This window comes from Alosa sapidissima, chromosome 16 (genome assembly GCF_018492685.1).
Source record: "Alosa sapidissima isolate fAloSap1 chromosome 16, fAloSap1.pri, whole genome shotgun sequence".
Taxonomy (NCBI): Eukaryota; Metazoa; Chordata; class Actinopteri; order Clupeiformes; family Clupeidae; genus Alosa; species Alosa sapidissima.
In genome coordinates, this window is record NC_055972.1 from 2,810,510 (window position 1) to 2,829,985 (window position 19,476).

The window sequence follows — 19,476 nt, forward strand, 5'->3', positions numbered from 1 at the left end:
GGCGTGTGTGTGTGTGTGTGTGTGTGTCGGAGCTGAGCGAAGTCTCCAGTGGATGAAAGGCCTCTTGTGCTGTTTATAACGGCTCTCTCCACTTTCACCTCTCTGGGTAGTCCCCTGCGCGGCTCTCCGTCGCTATGGAGACGGCTGTTTTAAACGCTCAGAACAATGGGGTGCCGGACGCACAGCAGCCGGCCGTTACAGGCGGAGCAGTTTAGTTTTGGGGACGCTGTGGACAGAAGGCAAGGAAGGTGAGACCAGACGGAATCGTTTCCTCTCTTTTTACTAATGTATCTAGAGATTAGATATTCTTAATCAAACTCCGCTTTTCACTTTACTGTTTCTAGAGATTAGAGATCTAAATATTCTGAAGGAAACTCTGCTTTGATGTGTTTTGGGAATTATTACAGTGGTGTACAATTTTATGGCCTCGGGTCATCCTCAAGAGTATTTGTATGCTGAATTCCTATGGTTGCAGTAAAGCTGATGCTCTGCTGTCTCCTAAATAACCACATGGATAGATGATAGATAGATAGATACTTTATTGATCCCCAAGGGGAGATTCAAGAGATCACTCGGAGCTCAGCTTTAGGTCATTTTCATGGGGTGTGCTGACCGTGGTGATTGGTTGTGTTGGACAGGGTGCAGTTGATATGGAAATGCTGTGTATGTTGTTGGGATATGGAAATACTGTGTATGTTTTTTGGGATAAGGAAATAATACCATGAGCTCATGATTTTTGTATTTTTCTAGATGCAGCTTTTCTAAACGCTTGCAAGAGAACAGGAAGGAAGGAAATGAACTCTGACCTTGGGGAGCTCCTGAACTCCAACCTTCTCCTTCCCAGCATGCACCTGTGCCTGGAGGGCCTCCACATGTACCAGAGGGCTGGGTTGTTCTGCCCGAGTATGCCTGGCCACCCTGCCGCCACGTGCAAGTCCTTGCTCTGCCATGGAGCTTCTATGGAGCGCCAAGCTGCATGCCGACAGCTTAAACCTGATCTGGCCGCATCCTTCAAGCCCTGCGGCATCCTGGGTAGGACCTCCTCTCAGGAGACCCTGGAGCTGCTGCATCACCTCCTGGGCGTGTCGGAGAGACTGCAGAAAGAGGCCTGCAGCAGCACTGGAGAGGCCGAGTGGCCTGGGGCCTGCTCTCAGAGCACCAGAGGCCCAGACTGGGAGGCCCCCTGGCAGGACAACCGCAGCCCCTCGGCAGAGTCCGATCTACAGGGCGAGGGCAGCAGGCGCTGCCTCAGTCCTGCTTCATCCCTGCGGCCTGCTGATGGAGACGGAGACCACCTGGCCGCCCGTCTGATGGCACCTCAGGTCCTGTGTGGTGACGGACAATCAGAGGAAGAGCAGACGCGGACCAGCACCGCTAACTTGAGGTGGTTTTCAGCAAGCAAGCGCAGAGCTTCTCTCAAGGCAGCGAAGGAGAAGCAGCAGGGAGACGTGCGGGCGCAGCAGCAGCAGCAGGGAGACGTGCGGGCGCAGCAGCAGCAGCAGGGAGACGTGCGGGCGCAGCAGCAGCAGGGAGACGTGCGGGCGCAGCAGCAGCAGGGAGACGTGCGGGCACAGCAGCAGCAGCAGGGGGACGTGCGGGCGCAGCAGCGGGAAGTGGAAGTCCTGCTGCAGCAGAGAGACAAGCAAACAAACCGTGCAGTTCAATTTCTGCTGATGAAACAACAGGACGCACTGGAGGTCAGCAGCCTGGTGAAGCTGAGGGAGGCCGAGGGGATCCGGCTTCAGGAGATGCTGAGGATGGAACAGGGGAGGAGCGCCCAGCTGGCGGCCGGGTTCGAGAGGGTCTGCGAGGTGCTGAAGTCCAAGCTGTCCCTGACGGAGAGCGGCAACGAGAGCCTGGCTGGTCAGCTGCGGGCCCTGCTGGAGAAGTACGCTCGTCTGAGGAAGCGCGCGACCGCCGCCAAGAGGAGGCTCCAGGGGGAGGTCAAAGACAAGGAGCAGATTCAGAGGAGGCTCGAGGAGACGAAGCGAGAGCTCGAGGAGACGAAGCGAGAGCTCGAGGAGACGAAGCGAGAGCTCGAGGAGACGAAGCGAGAGCTCGAGGCCAAACAGAAGCGAGAGCTCGAGGCCAAACAGAAGCGAGAGCTCGAGGAGACGAAGCGAGAGCTCGAGGAGCGAGACGCTGCGCTGGCGGAGCTCGAGGACTCCAGGAGGAAGCTGCAGCGGGCGCAAGAGTGGCGCGAGGGGGTGGTCAGGGAGAAGCTCGCTCTCGAGGAGGAGGCCTCGGCGCTGAGGAGCGCGGTCGGGCGACTGACGCAGCAGCTCGGTAAAAGCCAGAGGGAAAGCAAGAGGCTGGCCAAATCAGTCCGCTCCAGTGACCAGGAGAGGGAGGCCAGCCTGAAGACGCTGGGGGAGCTGCAGGACACGGTGAGGAGCCTGCACACCAAGCTGGAGGAGAGCGGCGTGGAGAGGCAGGCCGTGATGGACCAGGCGGAGGCCCTGAAGCAGGAGGCCGAGTCGCGTCACAACCGGCAGCGCGTGGAGGTGCTACGCCTGCAGGAGGAGCACAAGGGCTGCGTCGAGCGCGAGGAAAGCCTGCGGAGAGAGGCCGGCGCGCTGGTCAAGCTCGTGTCCGACCTGAAGCAGGACAAAGCGGAGCTGAGGGAGGAGGCGGAGGCGTTGCGGCGGGAGGCAGGGAGAGCGGAGAGGCTGAGGGACGCCGTCGGGACGCTGGAGAACGAGCGACTGCTGCTGCTGGCGGAGATGGAGGTCCTGAGGCAGGACTACGTCGCCCTTAGCGACCGCATCGCACAGAGGATGGCTCAGCTGGAGCAGGACGAGCCGATGAGCGCGGGCGAAATGGCCCCCGTGCGTCAGGCCAGCGCGCAACAAAGTGACCTAGAGCACACGAGTGCCACGGGCTCAGTGGCCACACAGGATGGTGAGTACACTCATATTCACACATGGCCACACAGGATGGTGAGTACACTCATATTCACACATGGACACACACACACGCATCAACTTCTTCCCTCAGTAGCTCAGAATTTGAAATGTTATTTACGCTGTGACTTGCGTTCCTGGCTGGTAATGGTGTTCCACAACTCTCTCAGTTATTATGCAGATAAGGAAGAAACTACAGGCAGAAGAACTGGTCTCAAGGAAGAGCTGAGCAGCACATTCCATCGGGTCACGGGGGGGTATTACCTCGAAGGATGGGGCGGATGGTTTGTTGGGGCCCAAAAACCCCTGACATTTCAGGAATGGAGAGAGAAAAGGGGGCTAAAGATGAAGGCGACCATGTTCCTCATGTTACCATGTTCCTCATGTTACCATGTTACCATGTTCCTCATGTTACCATGTTCCCATGTTCCCATGTTCCTCATGTTACCATGTTCCATATGTTACCATGTTACCATGTTCCATATCTCCTGAAATATGGTGTGAATATGTTGGTTAAATGTGATGGCATTTAATCCACTTCACATGACAAGTTCATCATGTTCTGGTCTTTGAGGAAATGCCCTTATTTGGCTGTGCAGTGGACCCTTTATATAGACCCTTTCAACAATAAAAACAAAAACAATGCTTGAACATTCTATTTGGTTCCCAATCTACTTCCTCTGCATTAAGATAACATATTATATACACATATATGGAATGTTAAAACGGAAGTCTTGTGGGGCCAACTATGATGCTGATAATGGAACTCGCCTGAAAAGGTCCATAAGATTCCAAGCGTTGATGATGGAATGCTGATGAATTCTATCACAGAACTGCTGTAAGGTTCTTAAATGACAAGTGAACACACTGTCCCAGTTGATTAGAGTCAGACGTTTAAATTTACATATTGTTGTTAATCTTTTACAATTGTTTTAAGCAAGCTAGTTTTTCACTAGAAGACACATCAACATGCCTAATGTTCCAAACAGCCACCTTGCAAAAGGTGGTGCTCATTTCCTGTTAGGATCTGTGGAACACCAGCCTGGGAAATCCCAGACAAACCTGTTACTAGCAGCACATTTGAATTCACTTTGCAGGCCAGTCTGGTAAGGAGGCCATTGACAACCACTTCTAACATTCTAACTTCTAACGGCATGGGGCGGGCTTTATATGACCGAGCAGTGCTTTTAACACAACCAATAGCTGCAGTGATGGCGATGGTTAAACAGATAGGCACACGCAACCAGCTGCGATTGTTTAACACGGCACTAGTTTCCTGTTGGCATCCTACACCCTCTACCACACTGTTACTTTGATTTTTTAAAATATATACATATATAGTGAACAATGAAATAAAGATCAACCTACCAAAAACATTTTTGAATCACATAATATGCTTTTGACACATGACATCAACATTTGGGGGGGGGGGGGGGTGTAAAGTAGAACAATTCAAGGAGAGCTTTCTTTTGGAACACTTATTTTTATTAACAGTCAGTCATGGTCAAAGTCAGAAGCAAAACAAAAAAGCTTTCTAGTAGTACAGACATATAAAAAGGGAAAGTGCAGAGAGTCACCCTAAGGTCACTAGTATGTAGACCTGTCTACTTTGTACACGGCCGAGAGAGGGGTCAGCTTAAGGTGAGTTGTATCGGATCCAGCTCCGGCTGGGAACAGAACTGTAGGTGGGCCCCAGGCACCGGTGAGGTGGGGTCCGTGGCTTTCCTGGGTCGGGTCGAACGGAACCGGAGCCTTAGCTCAGCGTGATCCCTGCTTCCTGTCTGTCCTCCACCACGCGGAACACTCCATCCTTCTCCTGCTTGCGGCTCTGCTTCTTCGCTTGATCTGGAACGCACGCACGCACACACACACCACAATCACATACTGAGCACAAAGCCCCACACGCACACACAGCTGTTGTCTTTACTAGCTGCCTGCAGCAAAAACCACCCCACTGCTGCTGTTATGTTTTTAGACTAAAGACTTACACCATGACGTTTGAAACATCACTTTTAACAATTAAGTTATTTTCAACATTGCAACGGCGCGCACTTGTCTCTTTGCCAGTAGTACACAAGCGTGTGTGGCTGACCGCTCTGTTTGTGTACTTTGGTATGTAATCGCTTCACCTACCAAGCAGATCGCTGCGGTCCAACAGGAACGCCAGGTCCTTATCGCTGATCACCTTCCCTTTAGTGCTTTTTACTGCCCTGTAAACACAAGGACACTTAGTGAAAGTGTACACACACACACGGATCTAACCCTGCCCAATCAAACAAAAACACTACCACTCTTTGCCTTGTGGCTCCCCCTAGTGGCACCCTGGGTGCAACAACACAACAGTGTGACTAGAAAGCCATGAAATCAACAGTTCATCATCACAGGTGTGACGGAGGCGTTGAGAGGGAGAGAGATTGTGTGTGTGTGTGTGTGTGTGTATTGGTGCGGACGTACTTCTCGTAGTCTCGGGACTTGAGCAGCTCCATGAGCTCCGACTCGTTCACAGCGCTCTTGGTCTGCTTTAGGTCCGCCGCACGACCCTTGAACTTATCTGAAGGAGACGAGAGAGATCACACGTCAATCACACGTCTGAACTATATTAAAGTATATTTTTATTATTACAGTTCTACTTTGCAGGGATGGAAATAAAAATGATGTACTCTTGTGAATGACCATCTTCTCCAGCTTCCTCTTGGCGGCGGCGCGCTCCACGATCCTCTGGTCCACGGTGTTTGCTGTGACGAGGCGGAACACCAGCACAGGCTTGGTTTGGCCAATCCGGTGGCAGCGGTCCTGAGCCTGCAGGTCCGCCTGGGGATTCTGGGAAGGAAAAAAAAACACATGTTTAAAAAGCAGAAATGAGCAAAAAACACAAAAAACACAACTAACTAACAAACTATTCGGCTTTAGCGACTAATGAAACACACACACATACACTTGCCCTTAACACATTAAAAACACAACTAACTAACAAACTATTCGGCTTTAGCGACTAATGAAACACACACACATACACTTGCCCTTAACACATTAAAAACACAACTAACTAACAAACTATTCGGCTTTAGCGACTAATGAAACACACACACATACACTTGCCCTTAACACATTAAAAACACAACTAACTAACAAACTACTCGGCTTTAGCGACTAATGAAACACACACACATACACTTGCCCTTAACACATTAAAAACACTAATGACCTTTTGGGACCATTTTGATGCAAGTGGATTATTAAAGACAATCTTTCTCTCTCACACACACACACTCACCCAGTCGCTGTCGAAGATGATGACCGTGTCAGCGGCGGTCAGGTTGATGCCCAGGCCTCCTGCCCGTGTACTCAGAAGGAACAGGAACACCTCGGGATCGTTAGAGAACTTCTTCATCTACACACAAACACACACACACACACAGGGATTATTAGAGAACTTCTTAGTCTGCAAACATATACACCAGGATCACACACACACCTTGTGATCGTTAGACAACTTATTATTCTGCACGCACGCACACACACACATTAGCCGCATTGAGTATAAGCCGCAGGAGAGTGTTTTATGCAAGTTAAAAGAAAAAAAAACATATTAATACCATATTAACTGCCTCTGTGTATTAACCTCATAGCTGAAATTGTTTTGCAAAATCAATGTACAAGACGCGGCTAATAGTTGGGAAATTACGGTAACAAAGCCACATTCAGCTCATTGACATCCATGGACACCACACCTAGCAAAACCATAGGATCTTCCCCTTTTAGCGATCATGCATACTAACTCCCATTCTCATCTCTTTTAGCGATCATGCACACTAACTCCCATTCTCATCTCTTTTAGCGTTCATGCATGCTAACTCACGTTCTCATCTCTGTCGGTGTACGACATGCTGCCGTCCAGCCTGCTGAAGTCGTAGCCGCGCAGGTAACAGTAGTCCATCAGGATGTCCAAGATGGTCGTCATCTGACTGAACAGCAACACCTGGAGCAGCAGAACACACCAACATCAAGGGAAGTCTCATATGACAAAGATGATAGACGATCTATGTAAAAGTGTGTGTGTGTGTGTGTGTGTGTGTGTGTGTTGTTCTGACCTTATGCCCCCTCTTCTTCAGTTCCGGAAGCATTCTGTCCAAAATCAGAAATTTACCCGATGTTTCAATTAGCTGTTCATCGACCTACAAAACAAAATAAACAAACGTTCCACTCTATATCCATCAGCAGCACATGGCACCGACCAGCACCTGGTCTCCCTCACACACACACAACCAGCACCTGGTCTCTCTCTCACACACACACACACACACAACCAGCACCTGGTCTCTCTCTCACACACACACACACACACAACCAGCACCTGGTCTCTCTCTCTCACACACACACAACCAGCACCTGGTCTCTCTCTCTCTCACACACACACACACACACACACACACACACACACACACACACACACACAGCACCTGGGGTATCGGCATAATATGAACAGTTTGGTTCCAAAACGCCAAAATGAAAACTCACTTTAATACATTTTCATAAATATGTTTTTTTACATTTTGTTTCCCAAGTAATTTCAATAGAAATGTAATTGGGCATAGTTATTGGATTTATTGTTGTTCGATTTCTCTTTACTCAATTAAAACACCACAACTGCAATTTGATTGATATTACCTGAAATACACAGTTAAATAGCCTGACTTTTTAGCGTTTTTAAAATCGGAGATATAGCACTTTGGAACCAAACTCTATATAATACATATATATGTAATAGTGTGAGTTTGGCGTGGGGGCGGCGCAGACCTTGAACTCCCCGGTGGCGGGGTCCAGGGGGTACTCGATGAGGTATGGGTGGTTGCAGCACTTCCTGAGTAGCATGAGGATGTTCTGCAGCTTCAGGTTGATCTGCACGTCCAGAGACTTCTGCAGCTTCACGTCCACCACTGGAGTGCTTCTGAAGAGAGAGGGGGGGAGAGAGAGGTGGAGGGAGAGAGAGGGGGAGGGAGAGAGAGGGGGAGGGAGAGAGAGAGGGAGAGAGAGAGGGGGAGGGAGAGAGAGAGGGGGAGGGGGAGGGAGAGGGAGAGGGGGAGGGGGAGGGAGAGAGAGGGGGAGGGAGAGAGAGGGGGGGAGGGAGAGAGAGAGGGGGAGGGGGAGGGAGAGAGAGAGGGGGAGGGAGAGAGAGAGGGGGAGGGAGAGAGGGGGAGGGGGAAGGAGCCCATTTTTAGAAAGACATATAAAAAGCAAATGCCTCATTTGGCATCTTTCTTTCTGGCCCGGTATGACCAATCCCAAATTCCCTATGGGGAGAGACGTGTAGTGTGTGTTGAGTTGATGTGTTGTGTGTGGGAGTAGGGGGTGTGTGTGGGTGTGTGTGTGTGTGTGGAGGGAGTAGCGTGCGTGTTGAATTGATGTGTTTTGCAAGTAGGGTGTGAGTGTGTGTGTAGTGCAGACCTCAGTTCCATCTCCTTCTGGATCTTCTCCAGGTGTTTCTCCAGGTCATCAGGCAGCTCTCCCTCCCGCTCAGTGTAGTCCACCTCCCTTCTGGACCTTCGCTTAGACCTCCCCGTGGAGCTCAGCACTGCAGGGGCCTCCTCTTCCTAACACACACACACACACACACTTAATCCTAAAGCAAGCATGTTAATCCGGTGGCACATACCCTAGAGGTTTTCTACCACCAGTAGTTATGACAAGTGTGCAGTTTCATAATTGCTGCTGACCATCTGTACTGGATTAGTGAAGACCGGGGCCTTATGGGTCATGAATTCAGGCTTATTAACGCTCATGAAATCTCTAATCACACACAGCAAGTGCCTTGTGGATAAATATGCTGCAAGCTACACACAAAAAATATTAAAGCAGGATAATATAAGATCCCTGAACAAATGAATCAACAACATTCAAGATGTGCCAGTGTATCAAACACAGCCCCTTCTCCATATTTTGCCCAATGCTTCACGAGCCTGGGACTCGACGGTCAGCCCCTGTGCTTCACGAGCCTGGGACTCGACGGTCAGCCTCTGTGCTTCCCTTCTCCCTCCTCTGACGTCGCTTGAACTCCATCTATTCCACGCGAGTAGCACTTATTGCTGCACTGACAATGTCCTACACTAGAGGCACTGCACCTTGATTGTACTTTGAATGTACATTCATTGATTGTAGCTTAATTTGCTTTTATTGTACCTCGATTATAGCTTAATTTGCTTGAATTTCCCCTTGGGGATCAATTAAGTGTATCTATCTATCTATCTATCTATCTATCTATCTATCTATCTGTACGTACACACCGCCGGCGACTTGAGCTTCCAAAGATTCAGGAAGTCATTCATTTTCAATGGAAACCGGCTTCTCTCAGCTGCCAGAAGCGGCAAATCCGTCGGCGTCACGTTTTGGGCGTCTTGAGCAACTTGAGCGTCAAGCAGAAAGTTGAAAGTAAGTCAACTTTATGGTAATGAGCTATGACGTGGTTCAGCGACCAACAACCAATCGAATAGAATAAAGTATTAAGATTGAACATGATGGAACGTAACATGCGGTCACGTCAGAGCGGCCAAAGCGTCCAAAGCTTCCCTGGACTTTTTTGACAAGCGTCCTTGACAGGGCGACCAGAGCTTCTTTGGAAACTCAAGTCGGCGGCGGTGTGTTTGTATAGTATCTATCTATCTATCTATCTATCTATCTATCTATCTATCTATCTATCTATCTATCTATCTATCTAACTAACTAATTGTGCCTTTATTGTACCTCGACTGTAGCTTAATTGGGCCTTTATTGTTGTAAGTTGCTTTGGATAAAACACTAAATGTAAATGTGCTGAAAATGAGCAGGATGCCTTTACGGCATATCTGCGCAAACACACACAAACACACACACAGACAGAAAATGAGCAGGATGCCTTCTGCGCAAACACACACAAACAAAAACACACACACACGGCATAGCGGCTTACCTTGTCCTGTCCCAGCATCTTGGCGATGGTCTTGTTGACGATGGCGGAGTAGAGCGTCTCCTGTTTGGGGGTGAGGGGGGCGTACACCAGGATCTCCCTCTTGGGCGGGACCTCCAGCGTCACGTCCGACTTGAGACGCCTCAGTAGGAACGGCGTCAGGATCTGAACAGAACCACACATGCAACATTCTAGAGTACTCAGTAGGAACAGTATAGAGTACTCAGTAGGAACAGTATAGAGTACTCAGAAGGTAGTATTACAATTTATTAATAATATTAGCGTGTTCATTACAAGTGTGTAAACGTATTAGTGTGTGTCTGAACAATTGCATGTTCACTGTGATTCTGTAACAGGTCTATCTTGACGCATGTCCAGTTTGTTACAGTCTCAGTTTATTACGCTTTCACAGTACAATTTTCTCTGCATTCTCTCTCTGTGTGTATGTGTGTGTGTGTGGTCACCTGATGAAGCATGTGAAGGATGTTCTCCTCGCGCTCCTTGGCCACAATATTCTCTGCCTCTTCACTGATGCGGTCAAGGTCAAACCAGGACTCAAAGCTGCACACACAAACAAATCAAACTTAATGAAAACACATCTGTGGGCCATGCTGAAGAACTCATTAATAAACCCATCCGATTACAGCATTCAAGCTGCTGAATATGCCCTCAAAATGCTAATTGCATCGCAGTAACATGCTCTGGACACCACTGAATACAAACCTACTTTACAATAGCAAAAATAACAACTCTAAGTGGAAATAAATTGTTAAGTTTTCAAATGAAAACACACTAAGCAATGCTGTATAAATCCACTGAAACAAGACAAACGGGCAGGATTGGGTAGTAAGGGATTACACGTAATCTGGATTATGAAATCAGATTACAAAACGCACAAAACAACGTTCCAGTTGTACACATCTGAATTAAAGACCTTGGAAATTAAGAAAGTGTATGTTGTGTAAAAAGTTATCCTAAAAGTAACCATATTACGTTACATGTTTTGGGTAATCCTATTGATTATGTTACTGATTACCAAAATTGCCATGTAATCTGTGATCAGTAATGGATTACATTTCAAACTAATCTGACCCAAGCCTGCAAACAGGCCTATGTACCTACCACACCCCAATGATACGGCGATGTGGACCAGCTGAAGCCCTTAACCCCCCGCTCTCTAAACCTGCCTCTAGAGGCGGCGAACCCTGACCTCTTGAGGTCGTCGAAGACGTCGGGCAGCAGGAAGTTGAGGAGTGACCAGAGCTCGGCCAGGTTGTTCTGCAGCGGCGTGCCCGTGAGCAGCAGCTTGTTGTCTGTGCTCAGCATCTTGAGCTCACGCACCAGACGGCAGTTCAGGTTCTTAATGCGGTGGCCCTCGTCCACGATCAGGAACTTCCACTGGAAACGCTAGACAACACACAAGGTGAGACCGACGAGTAAGTACACAGCATGAGCTGGACACAACACAAGGTGAGACCGACGAGTAAGTACACAGCATGAGCTGGACACAACACAAGGTGAGACCGATGAGTCAGTACACAGCATGAGCTGGACACAACACAACACAAGGTGAGACCGACCAGTACACAGCATGAGCTGGACACAACACAACACAAGGTGAGACCGACCAGTACACAGCATGAGTGTTTTGAAATTTGCTTTGCCATTTTTTCTACTGTCCCAGACATCATTCTATTGTGTCCCGGAAGCATTTTATGGTTCCCGGGACGTTGGGACATCGTTAATTTTGAGCGCCATTGGCGGTGGTAACGTAGTGGCTTTGGAACAGGGCGAGCACACAGCAGAAAAGTTGTGGGTTCAATTCCCACTGACAGATCATTACACAGCACGAACAACCAGCCTTCAGATACCAGTGGTACATTAAATACAACCTTCTATATACCACAATTTGCCAGAACCATAAATTCACCAAAAGGATTACAAAAGTTAGATATTTCATACATGGCTAAACAACAACTTTTGAATGGCATCTCCAATAAGCACAAATGCGTGTCCACAGATAAACCAGGTGAACACAAACGGGCACTGTGAACAGAGGGGTATTTCACAAAACCTAGATAAGGGATTAAGCTAGGATTTTTAGGTTATCCTGGATGAATTTAGCCTTGACTTGGTTTCACAAAAGAGATGGCACATCTCCATGGGGATTTATTCTCTGCACCTAACCTGGTCCCGACCAGGCTAACAGCCAAGCTAAGTTAATTCTAATGGTAATTATGTCGTCTTATTGGTTCAGCTAGCTGTCATTCACATCAGACCTCCGTGCTAATTTTTAAGGAGCTTTATTCCATTTATAAACTATTTGCTAAATGTATTTGCTCGCAAAACAAAACAGATTGTCTGCCTACTACCATATAGTTATTATTTTAAAGTGATAGCCTTATAATTATTAACATAGGCCTAGGTACTCTTTGTTTGCTTATTTTATTGATAGGCGTTTGATAAATAGCCTACTGTAGTTGATTGGAAGTGGAGGGGCAAGTTCTCGGAGGTATTTTCAAATATAATATTAAGGTATATCATACTATGTGCATCTTTGCAGAGGCAAGCGCTTTCTTAATGACGTTGCGTGCCGAGACAAGAAAGCACTCACACGTGGGTGCATACGTAAATTTGCATTCAGTTGGTCTACCACGCCTACTCCCGCTGTTTTACAGAAATAGCCATGATTCCCCATTCCAAAAAGAACAACTTTACTTCATTGTTAGTCTATAGAAGGATGCGGTTAATCACCGCATCCTTCTCTCTATACTCGCTAACATGGGAATCTCCGGTTCTGCTCTCTCCTGGTTTGAATCCTACTTCACAGGACGCTCGTTTAACGCATCATGGCTTGGTCAGCTATCTGCACCTCACCATCTCACCACAGGGGTCCCCCAGGGCTCAGTGCTGGGCCCCCTTCTCTTTGCTATCTACACCACCTCCTTGGGACAGATTATCTGTTCGCATGGCTTCTCATACCACTGCTATGCAGACGACACACAGCTCTATCTGTCCTTTCCACCTGATGACCCCTTGGTTTCAGCACGGATCTCGGATTGCCTCTCAGACATAGCTACATGGATGAAGGCACACCACCTCCAGCTGAACCTCTCAAAGACTGAACTGCTGGTCCTCCCAGCTAAACCTACCATACACCACGACATCAACATCAAATTTGACTCCCTGTCTGTTTCACCTACCACCACCACCACCATCACCAGGACTGCAAGAAATCTAGGAGTTGTTCTCGACAACCAACTAAACTTCTCAGATCATGTTGCCTCAGTCGCCCGGTCATGCCGTTTCGCACTCTACAACATACGGAAAATCAGGACTTACTTGACTCAAGATGCTACCCAACTTCTGGTTCAGGCAATAGTCATCTCACGACTCGACTACTGCAATGCCCTCCTGACAGGTCTCCCAGCCTGCGCAGTGAAACCACTTCAGATGATCCAGAACGCGGCGGCGCGCCTGGTCTACAACCAACCCAAAAGGGCACGTTACCCCGCTGCTCATCCAGCTACACTGGCTACCTATGGCGGCCCGCATCAAATTCAAGGCTCTAACGCTTGCCTACAAAGTAGTCTCCGGTTCTGCTCCCACCTACTTGAATGCCCTCATACAGACATACGCTACCTCCAGACCGCTGCGCTCCTCAGACGAACGACGTCTAGCTCTACCACCGGTATGCTCAAGCCAATCCAAACTTTTCTCATCTGTTGTTCCTCGTTGGTGGAACTGCCAGTTCCTACAAGGGCAGGGATATCCTTCTCCATTTTCAAAAAACTCCTGAAGACCCAGCTCTTTAGAGAACATCTCCTCTCATAGCAACACTTACAACAAGTCTTACAGATCCTAGCACTCACCAGCCGTCTTAAACTGACAAGTAACTGTTAAAAACAGCACTCACTGATGCACTTATTCTTACTGTACTCTAATGTTTTTAAATTGTCCTAAAATTGTTGAGAATTGCTCTAAAACTTAAACTGTTTACCATGTTGTTAGTCGCTTTGGCTAAAAATGCGTCAGCCAAATGTAATGTAATGTAATGTAATGTAATATATCAAAAGCGGTTGTTCACTTTGTGTGAATGATGCTATTTTCCGCGTCTTTTTTATTCCAACCGTGGGCATTTTGGAGCAGAAACGAGAACGCGCACACATCCTGAATTACACCTGGCTTGACATAGTTGCTCCTACTCATCTTGGATTGGCGTTAGTGAAACGAGTTTAGCTAGGATGACCAGACAACGCTATGTCAAACCTCGCTTTCTCACTTATCTTGGATGTCTTAATTCTGCCTTTGTGAAATACCCCTCAGATCATCAGTTGATTGTTTTGGCAGCTAGGGTTTTGGAACACGTTTTAAAGCAAACAAAACGCAGCAGCCTAAACTACTGTGAAGTGTAATGTTCCTGTCAGGTCACTATACATCCACATATTTAGAAATACACCATTAAATCACATATGTGTGTGCGTTTATGTGTGTGCGTTTATGTGTGTGCGTGTGCTTTTATGTGTGTGCGTGTGCTTTTATGTGTGTGCGTGTGCTATCTTGTTGCAGTACCTGGAGCTTCCTGCGGTCGATCATGGCTATCTCAAAGGAGGTGATGACCACAGGGAGCATCTTCAGCGGGCCCTGCGGCTTACGCATCGTCTTGAGGAGGTCGTCACGCTCTTTCTGCGGCCCATGGTAGAGAATCACACTCAACTGTGCAGAACCAAGAACAACACACACATTAACACAACATCCATGCATGCACACACAGGTTAACTATGGTTACAATACAACTGTGCCATTTCCAACTTAAATCCAGGGATACAGGTAACTTGTACACATTGATCCCCTTTCTACCTCAGGCCGGTTTGGAGCTGTTTATAATGCTATTCATAACTTCACATGCCTTCAAGAAACTTCACCATCAACTAAACGGCTTTATCTAATATTGTGAAAATGGTCGACCACCAGTCTGTCTTAATAGCAATACTGCATCTGCAAAAATCTAATAAACAAACAAACAAATAAATAATAGAGAACAAATGATTGTTTGTACTCACATCAGGAGCGAACCTCTTGAACTCGGCGATCCAGTTGGGCACGGTGGAGAGTGGGGCGACCACGAGGAACGGCCCGAGCACCTTCCGCTCCAGCATCATGGCCACGTGCCCGATGCACTGGATTGTCTTGCCCAGGCCCATCTCGTCCGCCAGGATCCCGTTGATGCCGTTCTCCCACAGCATCTGCACACACAACACACACACACACACACACACAAACAAACACACACACTTCAATGTATCTCAATTTCTAATTAATACTGTATATAGAATCATATTTAATCCATATTAGTTATATTATCAAAGAAGTTCAATATCAAATGAAAATAAAATGTAAGGGATATGTGTGTGAGGTGGTACCCACCCTGAGCCACTCGATGCCCTCCACCTGGTACCACCTCATCACTCCGCCAGTGAAGAGCTTGGGCTGCTGAGCGGGCACAGGCTGCCCGTTGACCCGCCGATCGGGGTCCAGGAGGCGTTTGGCGTTGTCGCGCACCACCTCCGACAGGCGGTTCTTGATCTCGGCGTTCGAGTCACTCAGCTTCTCGATGTCCTCTGCCTCCAGCTTACGCCCTGTGGTTGGCACTTCCTGCAGACAGGAAACGAGGGGTTGTAAATCTCCCAGGTGTGCCCCCTCAACAGGATGTGGTACCTAACAGAGAGCTGCTACAGTCTCCTAGGATGCAACCGGCACTGCAGCCATAACAGCGGGATAATTTACAGATCTTTAAGACGTTTACAGCGGGGTAATTTACAGATCTACAAGACTCAAAGCCATGGAGCCATGACTCAATTAACGTTCATGTACAGTGTAGTTACCTCCTCCTCAACCTTGGCCTTTTTGGCCTTGGACATGATTTCCTAAAACAAAAGAAATAGCACAAATTAATGAGACCAAATAACCAAATAAACAACTAAAACCAAATAAACAACTAAAAGCATCTGTGTTGCAAGGCATGGCCATTAGTATCCAGTCGTACAGAACTCTTACCTCTTTGGACATCACATCAGCTATTTTGTAGTCGTCATCCCTTTCACGCTTCTTTCGCTCCACTAGAACAGAAGAGAGAAGACGTCTGACTTTTTAATACTCGGAGCGGAAGAGAGCAGACGTCTGGCTTTTTAATACTCGGAGCGGAAGAGAGTAGACGTCTGGCTTTTTAATACTCAGAGCGGAAGAGAGAAGACGTCTGGCTTTTTAATACTCAGAGCGGAAGAAAGAAGACGTCTGGCTTTTTAATACTCAGAGCGGAAGAGAGCAGACGTCTGGCTTTTTAATACTCAGAGCGGAAGAAAGAAGACGTCTGGCTTTTTAATACTCAGAGCGGAAGAAAGAAGATATCTGGCTTTTTAATACTCAGAGCGGAAGAAAGAAGATATCTGGCTTTTTAATACTCAGACTCCAACAAGTTGTATGTTAGTAAGGAGCTAGTTCAGAACGCATGTTAGTAAGGAGCTAATCCAGAACGCATGTTAGTAAGGAGCTAATCCAGAACGCATGTTAGTAAGGAGCTAATCCAGAACGTATGTTAGCTAGGAGCTAATCCAGAACGTATGTTAGCTAGGGGCTAATCCAGAACGAACGCATGTTAGTAAGGAGCTAGTCCAGAATGCATGTTAGTAAGGAGTTAGTCTAGAATGCATGTTAGTAAGGAGTGTTTAAATTACTGCAAGGGCCTTACCTTTGTCTGTCTTTTTATCTTTGCCCTGTTGAAACAAATACAAACAGAATTATTTATATGGGAGCTTGAGAGGGAATCACTTAGAAAGACATCGGCTGCATTAGTGTTTGCGTCGAGGGCTCAGAGCTTGTGGCTATAACATTACCTTCTCCTTTGATGTCTGAGACTGGGATTTCTTCTCCAGCTTGTCGTTGCGGAGTTTCTCCTGTTTTACATAAATCACGCATGTTAAATAATGGTTATTCATTCCTTCTTCTTAACAAAGTCGCACAACAATATCAAGTAACATACACCCGCAGGGCTTTGGGAAGGAATAATAAAAGAAAGAATGTTTTTAAAAAGTCTTCCTGAACACTGAAATTCCACCTCTAATTAAAGCCATTAGTGGAGCTAAAAATGGGAGGTAATTTGAAGTCAAAGCTGTACGCCACCCGCCTCTGTAGGGGGGTTACAGATTGGAGCAATTAAAACACTCACCCCGCAGTGAGCACATTCCTCTTAAAACTAGGCATCCAGTCAATCCTACATATGCACAACAGCAGAGAGCACACACCAGCCAAATATGCCTCTTGTTAGTAGAGCCATTTAGATTGGCCTGTTATCTCCTACATAGACCAGATAATTAAAATTTCACACACAGATGTGCCTCCTGGTCAGTAGGTGACCTCATGTCATGGGGCTTCCTTGTGAGTGTGTGTAATGGATTATGCAACAATGCATAAAACCTGAAAATGCAAATATCTGACCAAGAAATATGTACATTTTGTCGGTTATTGCAGTACTATTCTGGGAAGAACATGTACATTCTGTTTATGTCGGTTATTGCAATACTATTCTGGGAAGAACACCTACTTCTTGTTGCTGCTGTTCCATCTTGGTTAGCAGGAACTTGGCGTAGATGTTGCTCTTGTCGAGAAGATGCTGCAGCCTCTTGAAGCGCATCTCCTTGGTCTCCTTCTCCCAGTTCTGTCTTGCCTGTTAGAAGGAGAAGTGCTCTGTTTACATTCCTACCCCTCAGAGGACAAGCGCCAAGGCCGAACGCCTCAGTGGGTTTATACAAGTAACAACAGAAGGTGCGAGCGAAGTTCGGTCATGTCTCAGAAGTGCAGGGAAAACCGGCCCAATCAGGCCTGGGTCCTCCAGCACGCCCCAACAGGAAGGCTACCCCGGGCACGTAACTGAACCGCTACATCCACAGCGTCTGCTGCAACAATTAGATTACACTGTAATCAATGGCACTGGCTACACCAGACGTGATAGCGGCGCCTATGCTTGAAAAAAAATATGACAAGTCTTCTAGAATTGTTTTTACGCTCCACAAACAAAGCGTTTCAGTTGTGGGCCCAGTGTAGCGCGGGCCCTTAGAGGACGTCGCCTGCGGTGAGATGGTGCTTGCTTTGCTGGCCTCCATACCTCCTCCATCATGGCCTTCTCTTTCTTCTGACCATCCTCCATGGCCAGCTTCTCCTCCTCCTCCATCTCCTTGGTGATAACAACTTCTGCACCCTCCACTTTCACAGGAGCTGTGGTCAACACACACAAAGTGGGTTAAACAAGGCATTCATTCATTCATTCATTCATTCATTAGCAGTTCATTCTACAGTGAGGAGTACAAGTGGTATTACAACATGACCATATTGTACATATTTAAAGCAAAACATTTTACACCATTTCGTTGAAACAACTTCACTCATTATAAGGCGCAATACAATACACAGCTGATATTACCTTCAGGGACGGTTTCCTCCATTGCGGTGCCCTCCGGCTCCTCCGACTCGTTCGGCTTTGGGCACTGAGGCGACACGCTTCGCGCCTCTTGCTTTACGCTTTGATGAAGTGGCACAGAAGACAATAATCATAAACACGACAAAATACATAAAGTGAAGTTTCTTACTATGACAGTGACTCTAACGTTACGACTGAAACACTGGGAAGGTTAACTGACTGCAATGTACTTAGGTGGCAACGTTCACGCCAGGCAACTTTAGACAAATTATTGTTATCTGAACTAACTTAATTATCGATAACTAACTAGCTAAATTAACTCTGCAAACCTAAACCCAGTAATAAGTAACGTTAAATGTGGTAACGTTTAATGTGAATATTCAACCCAACTTGGCTAGGAAAGGGGAGGCAGCATCAAAGCACCATACGTTTAGTCAATGTTACCGTACTTTGAACCACTTTCTGTCAAAGTAAAGTGTGGTTCATTGAATTCGTTCATTTCTTTTTGCCTGACCAGTTTATCTTTAACGTTGTATGTCTAATAATACTCTAAAATGTTCATGTAAGGTGGTTGGTTGAAATTAGGAGACTTACCCATTCATTGTTAAAGGTTTTTTCGACGTCTTGTTGTCTCACGTTGAATTCAAGACGTTAATGTTTCCCTTCAGTTCGGGTGAACGGCCGTTACACAAAACAACTAGCTTCTAACTTTTCCTTCGGTTTCACTTGGTTTTAACAAAACGTTACAACATTTCCCTTTAAAGTGGCTGAGTTACCAAAATTGGCTAACGCCACAGCACGTTAAGTCAACGTTCGCTACGTTTCAGTTTCAGTGCCTGTTACAAGCTAAAACGTGCAATGTTTTACATTCAGTGTCAAAGACGCAGGTTTAGCTCCTCGTTGCAGACTCGCGAATAAATTATTTAAAATAATACAAAGTTACACAAGTCCGTTTGCATGCGGCTACGTAACGAGTGCCCCCTACAGCAATGGGACTGGGAGGAGTACAAGATTGTGGGAATGCCGAGGATTTCGCGCCACTGAGGTCGTTACCATTGTAGATGTAGGGGTGCAATAGAGGATAGACTATATTTAAATTTAAATTCTTGCTCTAGTTTAAATTTGAACGTCAGAATGAAAGTATATACCTTTACTATAAC

General features: G+C 47.0%; 2 protein-coding genes across 2 annotated transcripts; one reads left to right on the top strand and one right to left on the bottom strand.

The window, feature by feature from the left end:
* The first annotated feature begins 29 nt into the window (after positions 1-29).
* Positions 30-3,568, top strand: si:ch211-250c4.5 (myosin heavy chain, embryonic smooth muscle isoform). Its single transcript, XM_042066146.1, has 3 exons — positions 30-248; positions 757-2,901; positions 3,074-3,568. Exons 2-3 carry the CDS (start codon positions 795-797, stop codon positions 3,130-3,132), a joined length of 2,166 nt encoding a protein of 721 aa, XP_041922080.1. The 5' UTR covers positions 30-248; positions 757-794; the 3' UTR covers positions 3,133-3,568.
* Positions 3,569-4,370: 802 nt separating this feature from the next.
* Positions 4,371-19,323, bottom strand: hells (helicase, lymphoid specific). The gene is made up of 23 exons (XM_042066477.1): positions 18,911-19,323; positions 18,320-18,417; positions 18,005-18,114; positions 17,444-17,566; positions 16,737-16,796; positions 16,592-16,616; positions 15,901-15,962; positions 15,729-15,770; positions 15,271-15,498; positions 14,907-15,089; positions 14,416-14,559; positions 11,054-11,250; positions 10,308-10,404; positions 9,847-10,008; positions 8,349-8,494; positions 7,701-7,851; positions 6,995-7,078; positions 6,763-6,882; positions 6,178-6,294; positions 5,564-5,723; positions 5,358-5,454; positions 5,037-5,113; positions 4,371-4,748 (listed from the first exon to the last, which is right to left on the bottom strand). The coding sequence occupies exons 1-23, from the start codon at positions 18,916-18,918 to the stop codon at positions 4,657-4,659; spliced, it is 2,583 nt and encodes an 860-aa protein (XP_041922411.1). The 5' UTR covers positions 18,919-19,323; the 3' UTR covers positions 4,371-4,656.
* Positions 19,324-19,476: the final 153 nt, after the last annotated feature.